The sequence below is a fragment of the Delphinapterus leucas genome, chromosome X (assembly GCF_059928025.1).
Source record: "Delphinapterus leucas isolate spDelLeu-1000000601 "Yukka" chromosome X, BTC_Dleu_Yukka2, whole genome shotgun sequence".
Lineage (NCBI taxonomy): Eukaryota > Metazoa > Chordata > Mammalia > Artiodactyla > Monodontidae > Delphinapterus > Delphinapterus leucas.
In genome coordinates, this window is record NC_143150.1 from 36,648,644 (window position 1) to 36,668,320 (window position 19,677).

Sequence of the window (19,677 nt, forward strand, 5' to 3'; positions counted from 1 at the left end):
ATTAGCCTTTTTTTTTCAAATTTCATCCACTTTTTAGCAGACACTCTGACCTTAGCCAGATTTTTTGTTTCAACCCTCATGTAATCATAGAATATAGACACCGTTATCCTTAAAATATATTTTTGATATACTTGGTGCATATAGATTTTACAGCCCCCTTCTATTTACCATTGACTGTCACCAGAAGATCATTAAAATCATTACGAATCTACCTTTGTGAATCAAGCAAAGTCATTGAAAACCCTATTATCACCCCAAAGCTGTTTAAAATCAAATTTACCTTTCAAATTATCCTCATAAAAACCAGTTGTCAGGGGCATTTGAGTGTGGCGCACTCTGACAGACATTGCCCGAAGAGCCACTATATTAATTCTCTGTATAGCCATGTGAGAGTTGTTTTGTTGTGTTTTTTTTTTTTTTTTAAGAAAAGAAAGCAACAGTGTATTGACATGGGATAAGAATCCACCAAATTAGTGTAACTGAATTTCGGAGTCTGCCTTTTATGGTGGGCCAATGATTGCACACTAGACTTTGAAGAAGACAGACACATACAATCTTTCTATCTTTCCTTGTCTTTGGAGGCCATCTGCTGAGCTCTGTTTCTTGCATTAGTCTTCCTGGCCAGTAATAAAAACGCAAACCTCTTTAATGATAAAAGGGAAGGAATTGTTGTAAAAGGGCTTGTTAGAAGTGAAAGGGGCTGCTTCTCTCCTCAAGCACGAAGTGTGTGGCCCTTCAGGGCACCAAATTATTCTGAATGTAGTAAAGCGATTTTCCCCCTTTCTCTTCAAATTTAGAATTTTTCTGTGCTTGAACTCTTCCCTGCCAGTGGAAGATGGAAGATTGCCCTTTAAATTATAATGACTCACGTTTAACTAGCAATCTTAACGTTTACTATCTATTTTTCCAATAAGATTGTTAAGGCCCATATTATCCCATTTGGCAGATGAGGAAACTGAGACCCAGAAATGGTTTAGATGCCTTATCCCAACCCCCAAACGAATTTGCTGCAGACCCTGGGCCCTTCTTTCCCTGAAAATGGTGACTTTTCCTTTAAAGCTAAAACCGAGGTGCCCAGCTCTGGGAATAAATCACTGGGATGACAACTATTTGTCTAATCTCAGGGAATCTTTAAAAGACTTGAGAACTTCTTCCTTCAATAACAACAATTTTCTCATTCTAGACATAGTTTGACATTATGGGTCCTCCTCTGAAGCTCTTCAAAAACCAGAAGTACCAGGAACTGAAGCAGGAATGCATCAGGGATGGTAGACTTTTCTGTGATCCAACCTTTTTGCCTGAGAATGATTCACTTTTCTACAACCGACTGCTTCCTGGGAAGGTGGTGTGGAAACGTCCCCAGGTAACTTTGTTGTTTCAATTTCTGTTTCCCTCTTGATCTCTTTCATCATAAATCTACTTGGTCCACTATTTCACTCACACAGCCCACTGCGTATAGACCAGTTTAGCAGACAACTTTATTTATTCTTTTATAGCATAATATCCTTTTTATATCTTTAGAGTGCAGCAAAATTAAGAGGAAGGTATAGAGATTTCCCATGTATTCCCTGCCCCCAGACATACGGAGCCTCTCCCATTATCAAATGCCCCCTCTCAGCGTGGTACCTCTGTTACAACTGGTGAATTTACACTGACACATCATAATCACACAAAGTTCATAATTTACATTAGAGTTCACGCCTCGTGTTGTACATTCTATGGGTTTGGACAAATGTATAATGACATATAACCATAATTATGGTATCCGAATATTTTCACTGCCCTAAGAATTCCCCGCAGACAGCTTTAAAATGGGAAGTTTTATGGATTTGTGCTTCTGGCTCTAACTTGAGGAATCTTGAATTTTAGGCACATTTTATCAGATTTAGTAATTTAGAAAGAACAAAAAAGAGATATACCATGTTTGTTTTCTTTTGGAAGTTCATTTGAGTAAATATGGTAACTCAGAAAGCAACTATACTCTTGTTTCTTTACTGAGTTACCTATGACAGCAACTTCAAGATAATCTCAGACCATTGAAGAGAAAAACTTATATGGTGAGCATAAATGCAATAAACTCAACAAGATGGAGTTTGAATTGGCGGAGGGAGACTTCTTTGCTGCTCTTTGGATACCATCGTCTGTATTTTCCCACAATTAGCAAAGTGGGATCCAAGTAAGATTGTATATCTTTCACCACCTATTCATAGTTACTATGGTTCTCTGTGGAACATCTGTATGTTGTGTCTCTAAAGCAAGTCTCAGAAGCCCTTTACAAGTCCTACATGAGTGGGAGGTCAATGTACAAAATGATAGGATGTTGGAATCTGGAGAATAAACAGTAACCTGGTTATATCTAAAGGGTATGACTAGATAGAAGGATATTCAACCTGGGCTCCTTCCCAAAGTGGGTGACCAGGTATATAAGCCACCAAGGGCTGTTATGAAATGCAAATTCTTGGACTTTCACCATATCCTGAAAACCTTCTGATCCTAGTTCATGATGTACCTTTTTTATGCACTATTAACCATCTCAGTCAGCAACTCAAGGTTTGCTTTCTTCAATGAACAATTTCCACAGTTTGAACTCCTGAAGGAAGTTCTTACAAGAGCTACTTCGGTTTATGTAGGTTGCCACCAGGGGGTGCCAAGGTACATGGGTCACGTCAGGGCTCTTGTTTTCTATGTGACTCAGAGGACATGTCTCCATTTTTGCCCATAAAGTATGATAGTCGCTGAGGATATAAGAGTTGGAGAAGTTCTCTCCATCAAAAGGAAGATTACACTGCTGCTCAGTTTCTGTGCCTCCAGTTGTTGACATCCCTGTAGATCACTGACCTGCAATACAAATCTGGAAAACAAATGCATGGAGAAAATAGAAATATGCTGTTTGGGAGCCACTCTTATGAATGGACGGTGATAATGAGGGCCACCACTCTTTGTTGATGGTTGGCTATGAAAGAAAGGAGATCGATAGGGCAGAAGTAGCTGAAAAGAAGGCAGGGAATCGAGGGAGGTTTTCTGGGGGAGGGTGTCTTTTACAAATAGGACAGACTTGAACATATTTATAGGCTAAGGAGGAAATAGTAAAGGAGAGGTTAAAGACACAGAAGAAAGAAGGAATAATGGATGGGGGTGAGGTCCTGGACGAGGTGGCAGGAGATCTGACGGGCAGTAAAATCGCAAGCCAACATGAAGCCATTCTCCTGATGTGAACCAAGTCAACAGTGCTTCCTGTATTGGCCCGTCTTTAGACACATCCTCCCTCCCCCATCTTGGCTCAGTCCTTTGTCCTTTGCCTTCATCTTCCAAATTCTGTGGATTGAGTCCTAGATGAATTAGCAGGGAAGGAAAAAAACTTAGTAACCACTGCAATAATCCACCTTGCCTCTGAGGCAAGCGATACCCCTTCCAAGGTGAGGGAGTGTCAGAAAGAGAGAGTGAATGGGGTGGAACAAGGCATAAGCATTTAGGGCATGCCTACTATGGGCCCAGATACTGTGTTTGGAGTTTTCTATACATTTTTGCATTTCATCTTAATTTGCTATAGCTTAGTAAGGTAGGTATCTTTAAAAACCACTTTGATGTAATTCTTTTATCCTGGTGTGAAAAATAAAGGTAGATACTATGTTCATTTTATTGATGAGGAAACTGTGTCTCAGAGGGAAGGTAAGAATTTTCCCAGGGTCAGACTACTAACAAGCTGGGATTTGAATCCAGGTTTGACTCCAAAGCCTGTATTAGTTTTTACTCTACCATGCAGCCATGTCAGGGAGATAGATTTGCTCGTGTCTCTTTTGGTAAAATAGGTAGCTTCCCTCCAGTAAGTTCTCACATTCCCCCTCACTGTGTTGATGCTGTACACCCATTAATTGATCCAGACTCTCCCTTTTGAGAGCATACTCTGAGCTTAGTCTTAATTAGGCCCAAAGAGAGAGTCAGTTGAGAAGCATTCATCGAGCGCTTACTCTATGCCAGCCTCTGTGCAAGATACAGACGAGGCCTGGGGTGAGGGATTCCCATTCCAGCTGACGAGATGGATATTGAGCTATCGAAGAGTTAAATAAGAAATTACTGCTACACAGAGGAAATGCTATTTTCAGGCATATAGCCAGTAAATCATAGAGGGTTTTGAAGAAAAGGAGATCATGGTGGATTGGAGCAGTTGGGGCGGGGGACTCTTGTGGGGAGCAGGGGGAAAAACAAGGTCCCGGACCACCATCTGAGTCTGCTTCTAAAAGCTGGAGATTCCTCTCCAGCCAGAGTGGAGGCCAAGCCTAGGGGCAAGAACCACGTCCAAGTTCTCTGGCCTCCCATCAGGAAAGCCAAGAGACGGCCTCTCTAAATTGGCTCAGGAAGACCAGATGGGTCGTTGGACTCACCTGCCTCATTGGCAAGGTTGAGATCCTCATCTACAGGGAAGCTTACAGACATCTTGTCCCTTGGCATGCCACCTCGCCTCATACTCAAACAGGGTTAGCTTCTGAAGTCTCTAAAATGGAAGAAGCACGATTAACCAGATATTTTCTGTCTCTTTCCCTCCTGGGTTGCGAAGTCTCCATGTCTGTAAACACCACTGCTAATCAAACCAACCAAATGCAGTCCAGCGCCACCATCCTAGGGCAGGATTGAGCTCCCCTCTTCCCGCTTGCCACTTCCCTGCTGCACCCTAAGGAGCCACTTTAGATAGGCAGGGATTATGAGAGTGTTTTGCAATTGTTCGGTGCCACTTCATCTGCCCATACCTTTCAGAGGAAGATCCTTCCCCTTAACACCTCCATTGGTCCAATGACCCCAGCTACTGGCCTAGCTTCCTGGGTACACAGCTATATTGCCTGATACCTGTCCTCCTGGGCTTTCCTGTCCTCCTGGACCTTCAGCATATAAAGTCTTAGCAGATTCTAAGAGCTGAGTTCCCCTGAGTTACAGTGTGATCCTAAGGCGGCAGGTAGGATTTTTAGGCTGAAATCTAGCCACCAAATTCCCACAGAAAATCTCTTCTCCAGCGACTCTCCCCTCCTACCCGCCTCTGGCTTTTTTCCTGACTGAGTCGTACCCAGCTACAATGGTGTCTTCGAGTCAGACACAGCTATTCTCCTGCTAAAATGGAGCAAGGCCTTTTGGGGATTGCACAGCCAGCTGTGGAGGAAGCCAGGGCACCTGCACAAGATCTGGCAGCGCTCCTGGTCAAGTTCTGAGTTCAGCCTCCACTACCATGGCCCTTGCCCAGGTCTTTTCACTACCTTGGGTGAGAAGAGGCCGATGAGGTTCTGGATTAAAGCAAAGGTGGGAGGAATGGGAGGGATCGGTTGAGAGGGGACATTAGAAGCAGAGAGAGATTGCACATGAGGGACCCCGTTAAAGGAGGAAATATTTCTCTCTTTGTGCTAATAGAAATTTCCAACACCCAGCTGAATGGGACACCTCTGTAGAGTAGTTTTGGCCTAGACTGTTCATGAATTTCTTTTTCTTCCCGGAGATCACGTGCCTCCACGTGAATGGTCCTAAGTGTTTTTCTCTGTTGACACAATCGAAAAGAGTTGAATAGGCCAATACTCTCGCCATCTGTCCTATTTATTTTAGATTCTGAATTTAAAAAACGCTAGCAGCTTTATCAAAGTACAATTTATACACCATAAAATTCAGCTGCTTTAAGTATACAAAGCAATGAGTTTTTAAAATAAATTTACAGAGTTGTGCAAACATCACCACAATCCAGTTTTAGACCAGTTGCATCATCCCAATACAATCCCTTGTGCACATTTGCAGGGAGTAAACCCCTCCTCCCCCCAGTCGCAGGCAACCAGTAATGTACTTTCGGTTTCTGTCTAGATTTGCTTATTCTGGACATTTCACTTAAAATGGAATCATAAAAGTAACTGGCTTCTTTAGATTAGCGTGATTTTCAAGGATCATCCATGTTGCAGCATGTATGTCTCTTTTTATCGCTGAACTGTATTCCATTGCACGGATATATAAATTTTTCCCAATAAAGCAGTTTGGGATTTACACCTGGAGTCTCCTTGCAGCAGTCTGAAGGTTTAAAGAAGAAGATAATTCTGTAGTGACTTGCTTGTCCAGTTTGGAAGTGGAAGTTGGGCTTAAGATATTATTCTATGGTTCCATATTGAGTTTTCCTTGGAGGGGTTGGGAAGGAAGAGAATGTTTTACCAATGACAAGATCGTCATGCAGAAGCAAAACTCCCCAGCAAGTAAAGTTGACTCCTTGTGCAGGTGGTTCAACATTGGTCCCTGAGCCGAGGTCCACCTATAAATGCCGTGTCTGGAGATGGTACAATTTTCTAAGGATAAGATAATGGTTGCTTGGACTAGCTGATAAAGCCCTCAGGCCCTGGATGGCAGCCCTGGGCCTTCTGGGACGACTTAGAGCCTTGGACTTAGTCCTAATGTACCTACTGCAGGGCCGGCCTCACTTGTAAGTGTCCACACTGTCCTCATCCCCATGGGACTGCTAGACTGCCCATAGCACTTTTGAAATGCCTCCACTCTTCCGGCTGCTGGTTTTCTAGGCAGCCTTTCATTTTACTGTGGTTCTTGAGGTTTACCCCGGACCTCAATGTTTATTGTCAGCAAATTTCACCTGTGTAAAAAAAAAAAATTGCTAAATATGTGGATGTGGTAGGTGCGAAGAGAGCCACATAGAGCGACATGTGTGGGGCTCCAAGGCTTATAACTGTATGCCTCCCTCCCCCCACCCAGAGGTCTCTGGGAAAGGAGATGAGGTAAGGACAATAGGAGGATCTCTCAATGCTCAGCTAAGAGAACATACTTCCTAGAGATGCTGCTTTGCTTGTATCAGTAGAAGGCTTTGGCTCAGGGATAGGGGTCTGCAGAGACCATTCCTGGATTTACTCTTGGTGCTTGACTTCCTAGTTGTGTATTTTCCCCCTAAGAAATTATTTTGCCTTGACAAACAGCCCAGTTCAAGGATCACGTCGACTAGGCCAACACAGCTGGGAACCATTAGAGGTTCAGCAATCTTCCCTACCTCTCAAGCCACCCAAATATGTGACTATGTGAGCTGTGACCTCTCCTCCAGCTCCACTCCCTACCATTTCAGCAGAGCTTGGGCTGAAATGTCCCATCTGCACTCTGCATCCCAGCTTTGACTTACAGGAAAATGTCTCCAGCCTTGCTTCCTTACCCCCGCAGGAATTATAGCCAGTTGTCTAAATCTAGGGGAAAATTCAATAAATATCCGTTTCATTGTTTTCAAATTTGTCACCAAAAAGTCCATTTGGCTGTTAGATTTGCATTGGCTCATTACCCTTTACCCTTTCTACCTCCTTAGCTATTTCTAGTCTTTCACTTCCTTAAAGAGGCAAAAAAAAAAATGTGGCTTAATAAAAATGTTCTCCCATGCTTCACATCACGGTGCTGACATACCTAAGAGTTTGATTCATACTTAGTGGATGAAACTGAGGAGATTAAAGCACATTGGTGATATCTAGCCTAGAACCAAAAGCTAAGACATGAGTTAAGCCAGTCTTCCAGAATGATGGAGAGCTTTTAGGTGAGCATTAAGCAAAGAGACATAAAACACTGGGATGGATGACTGAGACAATGAGTTGCATCTCCACCCCGAAGAGCTTCACAGTATTATCCTTTGCATGGCGACCATTGATCAACTTAAAGGCAAAAGGATGAACCAGCTGATGTCTAGAGGTTCCTTCTCTAACTGAAGAACCTAAAACTTTAGTCCTAGGTCTACCAACTAGCTAAATGACAGGAGAGGCAAGTTACTGCCCTTCTCTGAGCCTGTTTCCTCATTTGTAAAATAAACAGGTTGACTAAATTGTCTCTAAATTCCTTCCAGGTTTGACAGTCTATGGACTGTTAACTCATTTTTAAAAACACATTGTTAAGTAGCCATCCATCATGTATGAAGAGTGGTGAAGTAAAACTGGGGCATGGGCCAGTTTATGAGAGGAAATGGAAAATAAGGTGGATTTTTTGCCCAAATGTATATTCTCCCATGATTACACACAGCTTTACACACACTCACACACACACACACACGCACACACACGCACACACACGCACACACACACTATATATATATATATATATATATATATATATATATATAAATCACATTCACATTAGTCGACAGGAGAATAATTATCCAGTTCCTGAATTTGAGTTCTGTTTCCATGTCTTTTTGCTTATTTACATGATCCTTTAGGTCTTAAATAGAAGTTGACATGCCAAAAGTGTTTGCTGAGCCTAGATCCCTGCTGTGAATTAAAGCCTTGTGGAAAATCAAGACACTTTAATGTCACCCCAACCACTAATAACTCTACATAAAACCAGCAAATAATTTGCCTTAATAATCTAAAAACACACTTTTCCACATATCGATGTTCACTTTATTGTTTTTTCATGCTTGGAAACTATTATATGCATCATCTAAGTCCCAGAAATCACTGTATAACTTTACATCTTGCTACAAATAAAATGGTAACGCCTGACTCAGAAAGGAAAAACTGTATTTCGTCTCATCTTAGAAAGGGCAAAGAAACAATCAGAAGAGAAAGGATATCAGGACTGAATCCACCCAACACACCTACTTTATGTTCAATAAGTGAAAAAACAGGCAGCTCCCAACGCATGAAAAAATTTAGTAAGATAGAAGCCTTCTACTAAGACAAAAAAGTAATGAGACACCAGACATGCATCTAAAAAAAAAAAAAAAAAAGACCAGAAAACCAAAGCTGATGACAACCCACCTAACTCTCCTCTTGGCAAAGGAATGACCAATTAATCTTCAGTTTGGACTTGTCCTTGCCCAGAATGCCTATTCCTTTCCAGAGTTATTTTGGCTTTTAAAGAATATATGGAATGTTTCATTCTGTAGACCAGACCCTTCATCAAGGAGAATTATGTCCATTAAAAAAAAGAGGTTTGAGAACCAGAAAAATATAGCTGTCTCTATTTAATAATTTTTTAAAGGATATATGTCTAGATTTTCTTTCCATTTGAGACTAGGATTTATTTCTGCTGGGTAAGAAAAATGTCAAGGTACTGGCCAACGGCCTCCTCCACGAAGCTGTCTCCATCTACCCAAGACTTCATTGGTATTTCCTGCCTTTGAACTCTGCAAGGGCTGATACTCTGAGTCACGCAAACGTGTCTTCAATTATGTGGTGTCATGTATGTGACTATACCTCTGTCCATGACTGTCTCTCTACTCCTTATGCCTCCGTCCCTCTCCCTTGTCCAACTGCTAACTCTAGTCATTCTTAAGGCTTCAGCGTGAACATTACCACCACTATTCAAATTATTTTGTCCACCACCAGGGAAATTTTGGGGATCCTTCCTTTAGGCACTGATTATACTTTGAAAATTCCTCCATTACATTGTGCTGGAATTGTATTATTTGGGCCTCATTTTCCTACTTGCAGTGGGAATGGCACAGCTAATGATATGTTGGGGAAAGACACACACATACGCCTCAAACAAATACTTGCCCCATTCTGTCCAGGTTCTGAACATCATGCCCTGTGGGAAAAGAGTATCTGTTGAAGTGCTCCTAGATGCGGTCTATTACCACCTGCTATTAGTGCTGCTGCCATCTGTATTCATCCAAAGATGTGGGGAAATCTTGTTGCATGGACACCGCTGTTGCCTCTGCTTTGTGTTAGGAAAGGGCTTCATGTATAAGGTCTCCTAACTCATTTTTCTGGAGAGGGAGAAGCATTAATGTCCACCTCTATCAGGCCTTGTCTTTTAAGTGCAATCACCCATCTGAGCACAGGCGCTTCAGAAAATCTCATCCTGACAAATAGGATCAGAATGTAATGTGCTAATCCCTCGTTCTCTCTTTACAAACTCACTGCTGCAGTGAAAACTCTCTAAACCTCAATGATAGCTATGTCTGAGGGCTCCCACCAGCACGTCTCATCCTGTCTCAGTCGCATCCTCTTCTTCCATTTCTCCTGCCACCTTCCCACATGACCCTTTTTCCTGTGTCTTGATGAGCTACTGCTTTGTGTTTGTTTCCACAACCCCCCAACCTTTCCTTTCTCCTACCTGTGGAAGTCCTGGTAATCTTTCCACCTTACCTCATCTGTGAAGTCTGTCCTGCCTAGCTGAGCTCACACTGACCCGTGGGGAACACTTCCCAGGCTCTTAGAACCAACTGTTGTATCCACAGGACATCTGCGATGACCCCCGTCTGATTGTGGGCAACATCAGCAACCACCAGCTGACCCAAGGGAGACTGGGGCACAAGCCAATGGTCTCTGCGTTTTCCTGTTTGGCTGTTCAGGAGTCTCACTGGACAAAGGTACCGACCTCACTCGGTTTCCACCTTCTTGTCTTCTTTAGTAACTTTAGGAAAAGTCAGCTCGTAACTGTCTCAGATTGTTTAATCCCTGAAGTCAGAAGTATTAATGACTGAAGGTGATTTCCCTCAATTTTATTATGAGAATGTTCACAAATACAGAAAGTTGAAAGAATTTTACAGTCAACACCCATTTACTCACCTAGATTCTACCGTTAACATTTTACTCTATTTGCTTTGTCGCACATATTAGGCGATCTTTTGTCACTTGCAGTACTTTGACTCAGTAGCTCTGCATACTTGCATTCTCAGTACCTACTGGGGTAAAAAGCCACTGGGGGCCAGGAAGTCACTGACAGATGTGAACAAAAGAAAAGGTGAGAAAGGTGGAACTAGATCCTTGAAAAGGTTCTAATAAATTACAAGAGTACAAAAATTCCTTTGGCATTTAGGCAGAGTTCAAGGCAATGAAGTGTTGACCTGGGAAAAATTAGAGCATTTTCTTCAGAAAATAACAATTTTCGAAGATGAATGTGTAATTGTATTTAAAAAGGAGACTTTCCCAAATATAATTTTATTCAAGGTGTGAATAAAATCTATAGTCTATAGAATCTGCACGAACTCTCTAGGATGGGCCTTTAAAAACTGAAACCACAGGGGACCTTGTGTTTTGATTGATTTTGCTTTTTAAAATGCCTTTGTTTATGTGGTTAAATATGCGACCACGAATACGTTTGTGTCGACAGTCTCTCATGATCGAGTTTGTAGATTAACTGTGGTAAATAATTTAACCCATAACTTGCTGCCCCCAGTCACCCTGTGTGTATTCAGGGCAAGCATGGTAATACTATCCTCAGCAAAACTGAACTGGGGGAGCAAAAATTGCAGAAAAAAATGCCCTACCAGGGACTTCCTACCTAGACCCAAACCAAATGTATTTGGTGTGCTTCCTGTTGCCACATGGGATTTGTCAGAAGTCAATTGCAATCTCAATATTTGGATATGGTCTGGTGAATAACAGTTGATTGAATGTTCTTATATTTCCAGACAATTCCCAACCATAAGGAACAGGAATGGGACCCTCGAAAACTAGATAAATATGCTGGGATATTTCGCTTCCGTTTCTGGCATTTTGGAGAATGGACCGAGGTGGTGATTGATGACTTGCTGCCCACCATCAATGGAGATCTCGTTTTCTCCTTCTCCACCTCCATGAATGAGTTTTGGAATGCTCTGTTGGAAAAAGCTTATGCCAAGTAAGGAGGGGGGTTGGCTAGTCAGTGGTCAGGCTACACAAGGAAAGGAAGGTCACATTCGTCCTTGGGAACTCATGCTCTCCCAGCTTAGCCTTGGGCTTTAAATTGGGTAGGATATCAATCAGATCCAAGGCATTGCTTTGGACCTGGGAATGGCCCTCCCTAATTCCAGATGAGAAAGAAATCAGCTGTTCCAGTTTCCATTAAGCCCTTACTGCTCCCAGGTGCCCTCTTCCTGCTGCTGATCTACAGATCACATGGCATTATGGCCGCAGATTTTCTCCTTGTCTAATATTTACCTGTAGAAAGAAGTTTCTGCATGGACCGTCCCAGATAACATAGCCTAAACCTAGAAATGTGGCTATATTCTCAAAGTATCTCTCATTTTGTACCTAGAGGAAAGCTAGCCGGTAAAGGCTGGCTGGGCAAGGACTGTTTTAACTTGGGGGGACAAGATGTCCTTGACCTGGAAAAATACTTTTACAAAGATAACTTTGCATATTTGCCCCCAGGCTGCTTGGCTGTTATGAAGCCCTCGATGGTCTGACCACTACTGATATCATCGTGGACTTCACTGGCACATTGGCTGAAACTGTTGACATGCAGAAGGGAAGATACACTGAGCTCGTTGAGGAGAAGTACAAGCTGTTTGGAGAACTGTACAAAACATTTACCAAAGGAGGTCTGATCTGTTGCTCCATTGAGGTTTGTACTCACCAAAACCACTCTTCGCTCACTTCTGGCAGAGGAGACCGTGGCATTTAGTGGAGAACATCACCCTTACCCTGGAGATCCAGGACAAGTCATTATGAAACTCAGAAAGCTAACAATAGGCACTGAGCCCTGGTGCAGAGGCTAAGGAGCTTTAACCTGTTTTCCTTTTGTACCAGTCATCCCGCTGGAGGCCGATGCAGCATCTGAGCTGATGTAAATAGTCTCTGCTAAATTATTCCTCGTGCCTCTGCTCCTGGGTGTGGCGGTTATAGCTGTTTGCTCAAAGAATTAACCAACCCCAACAACAAATTTCAATGCTCTTCATATCAATGTACTACCGTGGGTCATTTGAATTGTTTGAGTTGTTATATTAAATTCTTTATTTCCTTTCCTTGGCTTGCTTTGTGTCAAGTTAGGTGGCAGGATCAAATTTCTATTTGCATAAGAGAACTAATTCCAGCCACACTCGGGTAAACCAATCAAAGAAGAGGAAGAACCAAGCCTTGGATCTCCCAATTCTTGTGCCCTTATGTATCTTTCTTTGCTCTCAGTTTCCCAATCAGGAGGAACAAGAAGTTGAAACTGATTGGGGTCTACTGAAGGGCCATACGTACACCATGACTGATATTCGCAAGATTCGTCTTGGAGAAAGACTCGTGGAGGTCTTCAGTACGGAGAAGCTGTACATGATTCGTCTGAGGAACCCCTTGGGAAGACAAGAATGGAGTGGGCCCTGGAGCGAGATGTGAGTGGCTTTCTACTTTGATTGCTGCATCCCCAAAGCCCTATACGTTCTCCCAATCCCATCTCTCCAGACTGCTAGTGGGCTGTCAATACTTAGTGACATCTGTGGGTCCTTCTCGGACATGGGGCCTGTGACTTAGCTGGTGGTGAGCCAAAGCTGTCCCAGTCCTCATGTATTCTGTTCCTTTGGCATCCTGCTTACCGTAGGAAGTCAATGGCGAACATGACGGCTTATCCCTTTGTTCATTTGCCTTTAGTTCTGAAGAGTGGCAGCAGCTGACTGCAGCAGATCGCAAGAACCTGGGGCTTGTTATGTCTGATGATGGAGAGTTTTGGTGCGTAGAGGTTTTCTGTGCTAAAGGGAATTGGGGCTTCCACATGGAGCTGCAGGGGTAGGTATTAAGTATCATCTTCATTTCTTTCCTTCCATTCAGGATGAGCCTGGAGGACTTTTGCCGCAACTTCCATGAACTGAATGTCTGCCGCAATGTGAACAACCCTATTTTTGGCCGCAAGGAGCTGGAATCGGTGGTGGGATGCTGGACTGTGGATGATGATCCGCTGATGAACCGTTCAGGAGGCTGCTATAACAACCGTGATACCTTCCTGCAGAATCCCCAGGTTTAAATCAAATTCTTTTTCTTTGCCTTCAAGTTATCAAGGCAATAGGAAGCCAGGTCTCACCTTGGAGTATTTCTTTGACATCAGTTCTCCCATTTGCAGGTATTGTGTAATATTCATCAACCAAGATGCATAGGGATTGGCTCAGATGCCTGTAAAGCAGACTGTGTCTCTTTGTAGAGACGTGACTTGGTGACATTATCAAATCCAAGCCACCTCCTCTGGCTGCCTCTCTCCTGACCATATTGCTGGGTATGCTTTGACACTCCCTGCTTCCTTGTGATGGTCCCACATTAGAGAGAAAGGACCTGCTCCCTGACGTATTCTCAATTCTTTTTCATTTCTTTACTGCCTAATTGCTCTCTTGGGTACGCATTTACTATATGTGTCCTCTTTCTCATGCAGGTGATTCTTCTGAACCCCATCATTAGGCCTCCCTTTTCTCATCTAGAATACCAGGTCGTTCTTCTCAGGATTTGAATCGCTACCCTGTCAATGACCCCGTTCCATCCATCTCCCGTTACAATGCTATTCCAGATGACACATTAGAGGTCAAGCCCAGGCACACCCCAAAGACAAGACTTCTGACTATATTGCAGCCTTACACTAGTGTGTCTTTTCTTTCCATGAGCTTCATTGGCCAGCCACTTCGAAGGACACTAAAGCTGGTGGGCTGATTTACTTAACTCATAGTTTTCTCCATTCCTTCCACCTTAATTGCCCCTAAAGAAAAGAAAGCTCCTATTGCCACCCCCTTCATTTACAGCCCTGGAAATGCTTTAACTATCAGGAACATATACCAAACTGGGGAAATGGGCTTTTTGGCTTCACTGTTTAAGTGTCTGTGCAGGATGAACTGACGGGTGCCTCGTGAGCGCGTGTTTCTGCATCTGTTTCCTGTTTCTTGGTGGGAGGGTTGGGGGAGAGAGAGAGAAATCTGATGCCTTTTAGTCTTACTTCCCAATGGCACCATGATTCCACAGATGATGTTTGGGAAGTCTCTAGAAAAGGACTGCAGCATCCTTAAAATGGTGATAGCAAAGCATCAATTCACCAAGGTAATGGATCCGGCCCCTTCCACAAGTCACACATCTGGGCTGGCATCAGGAGGCTAGCCTAGGGGAATGCTGCAGTGTCAGGTTAAGTCAAGCAAGGATGCTTTCTGTCTTTGTTGATTCTCAAATTTTCCTGTGTACAGCTTTTAAAAACAAGGGGACAGTTTATAAGATTTAAAAAAATTTTATGTATTTAATTTATTTATTTTCGGCTGCGTTGGATCTTCGTTGCTGTGTGCGGGCTTTCTCTAGTTGCGGCGGGCTGGGGCTACTCTTCTTTGTGGTGCGCGGGCTTCTCATTGCGGTGGCATCTCTTGTTGCGGAGCACGGGCTCTAGGCACGCGGGCTTCAGTAGTTGTGGCTCGCGGGCTCTAGAGCGCAGGCTCAGTAGTTGTGGCACACGGGCCCAGTTGCTCCATGGCATGTGGGATCTTCCCAGACCAGGGCTCGAACCCGTGTCCCCTGCATTGGCAGGCGGATTCTTAACCACTGTGCCACCAGGGAAGCCCACAAGGGGACAATTTAAAAAAACCCAAGATCCTACCAAGAACTTATTAAAACAAAGCATACCCCCTTTGGCATCAAAGGCCTAGGTATGAAGTTGGCTCTCTCAGCACATGCTGAATGCCATAGGGAGAAGCAAACATTAGGATCTGCATTTAGCAAGTCAATGGCAAAGCCCAGAACATGACCCAAGTCTCTGCTTCGCAAGGTAGAGTTTTCTTCCCTGAAATTTGAGCTGGCTCATCTGAAACAGAAGTGCTAACTAAGCTCCTTGCTGGCCTCTTTCCCTTAGTACATCTTCACTGTGCCCGAGGATGGGCACAAGGTCATCATGTCTCTGCAGCAAAAAGACCTGCGCACTTACCGCCGCATGGGAAGACCCGACAATTACATCATCGGCTTTGAGCTCTTCAAGGTAAGAATGGGCCTTTGGAGCAGAGAGAATGATGGCAAACAGTGTCAAAATTAGGACGGCTTGGGGTTAGGGGAATTAAGAAAGGTTGAGGGATAAAGAAAGTAGAAGAGCTAGGATCTTCAAATGCAAAAACTATGATTTGAGTGCAATGGAGCATCTCCTTCTCTTGCATTTCCAGGTGGAGATGAACCGCAAATTCCGCCTCCACCACCTGTACATCCAGGAGCGTGCGGGGACCTCCACTTATATTGACACGCGCACCGTGTTTCTGAGCAAGTACCTGAAGAAAGGCAACTATGTGCTTGTCCCAACTATGTTCCAGCATGGCCGCACCAGCGAGTTTCTCTTGAGAATCTTCTCTGAAGTGCCTGTCCAGCTCAGGTGCCGTTTCCTTGGCCAGCCCTGCCAACTCCCATTCTGTGCTTTGCCTCCAGTCCTAACCCTCTTGGCCCTCTTCCCCTAGGTGGACACTCAAAGGGACAACTTATTCAAGTCAGATTTAACTGCAGTGATGGCAGGAGAAAGATTTCTCAAAGTGGTGTGGGTTGAGAGAAGTTCCCTGCGGAGGTCAGAGCTTCAGCGCTTTGAGCTGCCATTTAAGGAGAACAGGCCTATAGCCTAAGCTTTTCCACTTATATTTTATCTTCTGTTCTCTGGCTGACTCTTTCTTCTCTTAAACAGCTGGCACTCCTCACTGCTCCTCTATTATGTTCTGAGTGCTGGGTCACCAAAGCTACCTTTTCACCCCAGCCCTGCCTACTCTGATCTTTATCTGCTGGGCCTTAAAGCAAGGGGAAAGGAAAACATACTCATAAAATATAAGCCATGTCAGAGGAGGAATGGGCTAGGTCACTTGGCATTTCGTGTTTTTCAACAACAGGGTCTGCTTTGGCGAGCCTATCTCCTCATCAAAGGGCATTCGTCATGGATGACGTGTCTTCTTTTTGATGTTCCAGGGAGCTGACTCTGGACATGCCCAAGATGTCCTGCTGGAATCTGGCTCGTGGCTACCCCAAGGTTGTCACCCAGATCACAGTGCACAGTGCCGAGGGCCTGGAGAAGAAGTATGCCAATGAAAGTAAGAACTGCAGGGGTGTCTGGGAAAGCAAAATCAGTTTCATTTATTGCATATATGGTTAGAAAAGATGGTCACACATGATTCTCTCCAATGGCGTTTTCCGTGTAGAAAAGTCAGAACGGCTGTCAACCGTGGTAGGAAAATGGGATATATGTAAACAACAAGGTCCTACTGTAGAGCACAGGGAACTATATTCAATATCCTGTGATAAACCATGATGGAAAAGAATATTTTGAAAAGAATGTATATAACTGAATCACTTTGCTGTACAGCAGAAATTAACACCATGTTGTAAATCAACTGTACTTCAATTAAAAAAAAGAGAAAATGGGATATAAAAGTCTTGGGGCAAGGGCCTATCTAATATTCATTTCTATATCCCTATATAAAGTATAGAAAAGAAAAGGGAAATAGGAACCAAAGTCCCAGAATAGACTTAGTGAGATAGTGTCTTGACTATCTAGAAAGAGGACTTTTAATCACTGTGTTAAAAATAAATGTTACTTTGTTCCAGCTGTAAACCCATATTTGGTCATCAAGTGTGGAAAGGAGGAAGTCCGTTCGCCTGTCCAAAAGAATACTGTTCATGCCATTTTTGACACCCAGGCCATTTTCTACAGAAGGACCACTGACATTCCTATTATAGTGCAGGTAAGGATGTGAACGGGGACCCTCACGTGGCTCATATTCAGTACCAGATACTGGATGATCCCAAGTGCCTCACAGATGTCTAGGATACAGAGCAAGGCTTATCCCGTTTTGTTTGTTTGTTTTGGTTTTTTTTTTTTTTTTTTTTTTTGCGGTACGCGGGCCTCTCACCGTTGTGGCCTCTCCCGCTGCGGAGCACAGGCTCCGGACGTGCGGGCTCAGCGGCCATGGCTCACGGGCCCAGCCGCTCCGCGGCATGTGGGACCTTCCCGGACTGAGGCATGAACCCGTGTCCCCTGCATCGGCAGGCGGACACTCAACCACTGCGCCACCAGGGAAGCCCTATCCTGGATTTTGTCTGTTTGTTTTGTACTGGAAGACACCTCCCCCCAGGCACTATCACTGGCTTCCTTATGAACCTCCATCCTAAATCTCCTCTCCTCTGTTCTTTCATTGTGGGCAGAAGCCCGCATGCTGGCAGATACGCATGTTAACACAGGTACTGTAAATCCCATGTGGGGAAGTATATGCCAATTCACATGACCCTCGCCCTGCTGCTCGGAATGGAGCACTGTGGTTTGGCTGTTTTTCTGACTTAATGCTTCTGACCAGCTGCCTTTTGGCGGCCATCTCATAGATCAAGGTTGATTCTGAACTCTGACTGGTGGCTTTTTGTCTCTCCTCTTTGAGGTACTTTCCCCTTAGCCAGAGAGGTATCAGGAAATACAGTCTCTTGGTTTTTAAACAGACCTTTCAAAGCCCGGCATCAGGTTCTAGATGCCACTCGGCAAAGTCCAATGTTACAGAGGGTTGCTCATCTTCACTTTCTTGACTTGTCTCTCCAGGTCTGGAACAGACGAAAGTTCTGTGATCAGTTCTTGGGGCAGGTCACTCTGGATGCTGACCCCAGTGACTGCCGTGATCTGAAGTCCCTGTACCTGCGTAAGAAGGGTGGTCCAACTGCCAAAGTTAAACAAGGCCACATCAGCTTCAAGGTTATTTCCAGTGATGATCTCACTGAGCTCTAAATCTCCAGCTCCAGGGAATCCTGACAGAGCTTTCCCATCCTTTTATTTTCTGTCAGATGCTAGATCTTATCTAGGATTCATAATCTTTTGAAAGAAAGAAATTCACAGTAATTAACTTTGCCTTTCTTCTGATAAGTTCCCCATACCTCCCCATCCGAGTAGCGTAAGTAGCTACATAACCTATATACCTCCAGCAGCTGGACAGGGGGAGGTGACAGTCCTATCTGGAGATCAGACAGATGTTGGCCAAGGAAAGATCTCTGGGGCTTCCGGGGGTGAGATTCATGCAGGACAACGACAACAGCCTGGATACCCTACCGATGTCTTAGCTGTTTTCAGGTGCCCAAAATGTCTCCCCTGTAGGGCATGTTGAGGAAGGCGGAGGGGTGATCAAGGCCAAGCAGGTCTAGCCTGACATCCCAGCTCCTGACTGAACACTACAGGTGTCCCAGCAGCCTTTTACCCAGCAGCCACAGCCTGTTTATACATCCCCAGCCCTTACCGCCGGCACCGCCATCACCACCACCACCAACCACCACCTCTGGAAAGTGTAGTCCTGCCCTGACCCAAGTCACCCCCCACGGTAGGTTTTACCTTCATGTTGAGGAAGCTTCCTAGGTGCTTAATCAAGAGCTGGAGTTCCGTGAGGCTCAGACAGTGGGAAGGGCCCGAGCTCCAGCTCCATGGAAGCCAGCTGTGTGCCACAAGAGGGAAAAGTGGAAGAAGCTGCAGTGGGAGACAAAGCCTCCGTCCCCCACGCATCCACACACACCTACACTCACACACGCGCACGTGGGCGCGCACGAACTACCGTTCAGGCAGTCAGCGGGCAAGAGGAAGGATGAATAAGGACCACGCAGGATAAAAGGACGACAGACTCCATCCAGGCATAGTCTCGCCAGTTTGGGGCCCCTGACTGCAAATGTGAAACCTCCTGCTGCTGCTAGGTTTACAAACAAGCCCGTTGTCCTGTGCCTCCTAATATCATTGGTACTGAAGACCCCATCTGGGGGGCTTGAGACCCCTCAGGCTTTTCTCCCAGTTGGGAGCATTCACTCCCTGGGGGTGTTTGTTTGCCCTCTTGTTTTTTCAGTCCTTCTATAGAATTTTCTCTAGAGTCAGTCATTCTGAAATGTTCTTCCCTCCATCTCCTCTATCAACATTCTACCCCTCCTTCAAGGCCCAGCATAAATGCCACCTCCTCCATGAAGCCTTTCCCCATCCCCCAAGCTCCACCTCCTAGAATATTTCAACGCTTCTGCAATGATGAATAAAATGACATATTTGTAGTATACTTAGTCTAGTCCA

The 19,677-nt window shown here is 44.4% G+C and overlaps 1 protein-coding gene across 2 annotated transcripts; it reads left to right on the top strand.

The window, feature by feature from the left end:
- Positions 1-1,198: 1,198 nt before the first annotated feature.
- Positions 1,199-18,369, top strand: CAPN6 (calpain 6). Of its 2 annotated transcripts, none has more exons than XM_089903847.1 (12): positions 1,199-1,363; positions 10,178-10,309; positions 11,354-11,562; positions 12,075-12,304; positions 12,778-13,021; positions 13,278-13,355; positions 13,455-13,641; positions 15,493-15,615; positions 15,794-15,996; positions 16,572-16,693; positions 17,208-17,344; positions 18,187-18,369. In XM_089903847.1, exons 1-12 carry the CDS (start codon positions 1,199-1,201, stop codon positions 18,367-18,369), a joined length of 2,013 nt encoding a protein of 670 aa, XP_089759973.1. The 2 variants fall into 2 exon arrangements, with proteins under 2 accessions (XP_089759973.1, XP_022412414.1); XM_022556706.3 differs by having other exon boundaries at positions 12,075-12,267; positions 12,828-13,021.
- Positions 18,370-19,677: the final 1,308 nt, after the last annotated feature.

Coding starts and splice junctions, on each gene's coding strand:
- CAPN6 (XM_089903847.1), top strand. CDS start 1,199: ATGGGTCCTCCTCTGAAGCTCTTCAAAAACCAGAAGTACCAGGAACTG. Junction 13,642..15,492: donor CCTTCCTGCAGAATCCCCAG/GTTTAAATCAAA, acceptor TCTTTCCCTTAG/TACATCTTCACTGTGCCCGA. Junction 15,997..16,571: donor GAAGTGCCTGTCCAGCTCAG/GTGCCGTTTCCT, acceptor TTGATGTTCCAG/GGAGCTGACTCTGGACATGC.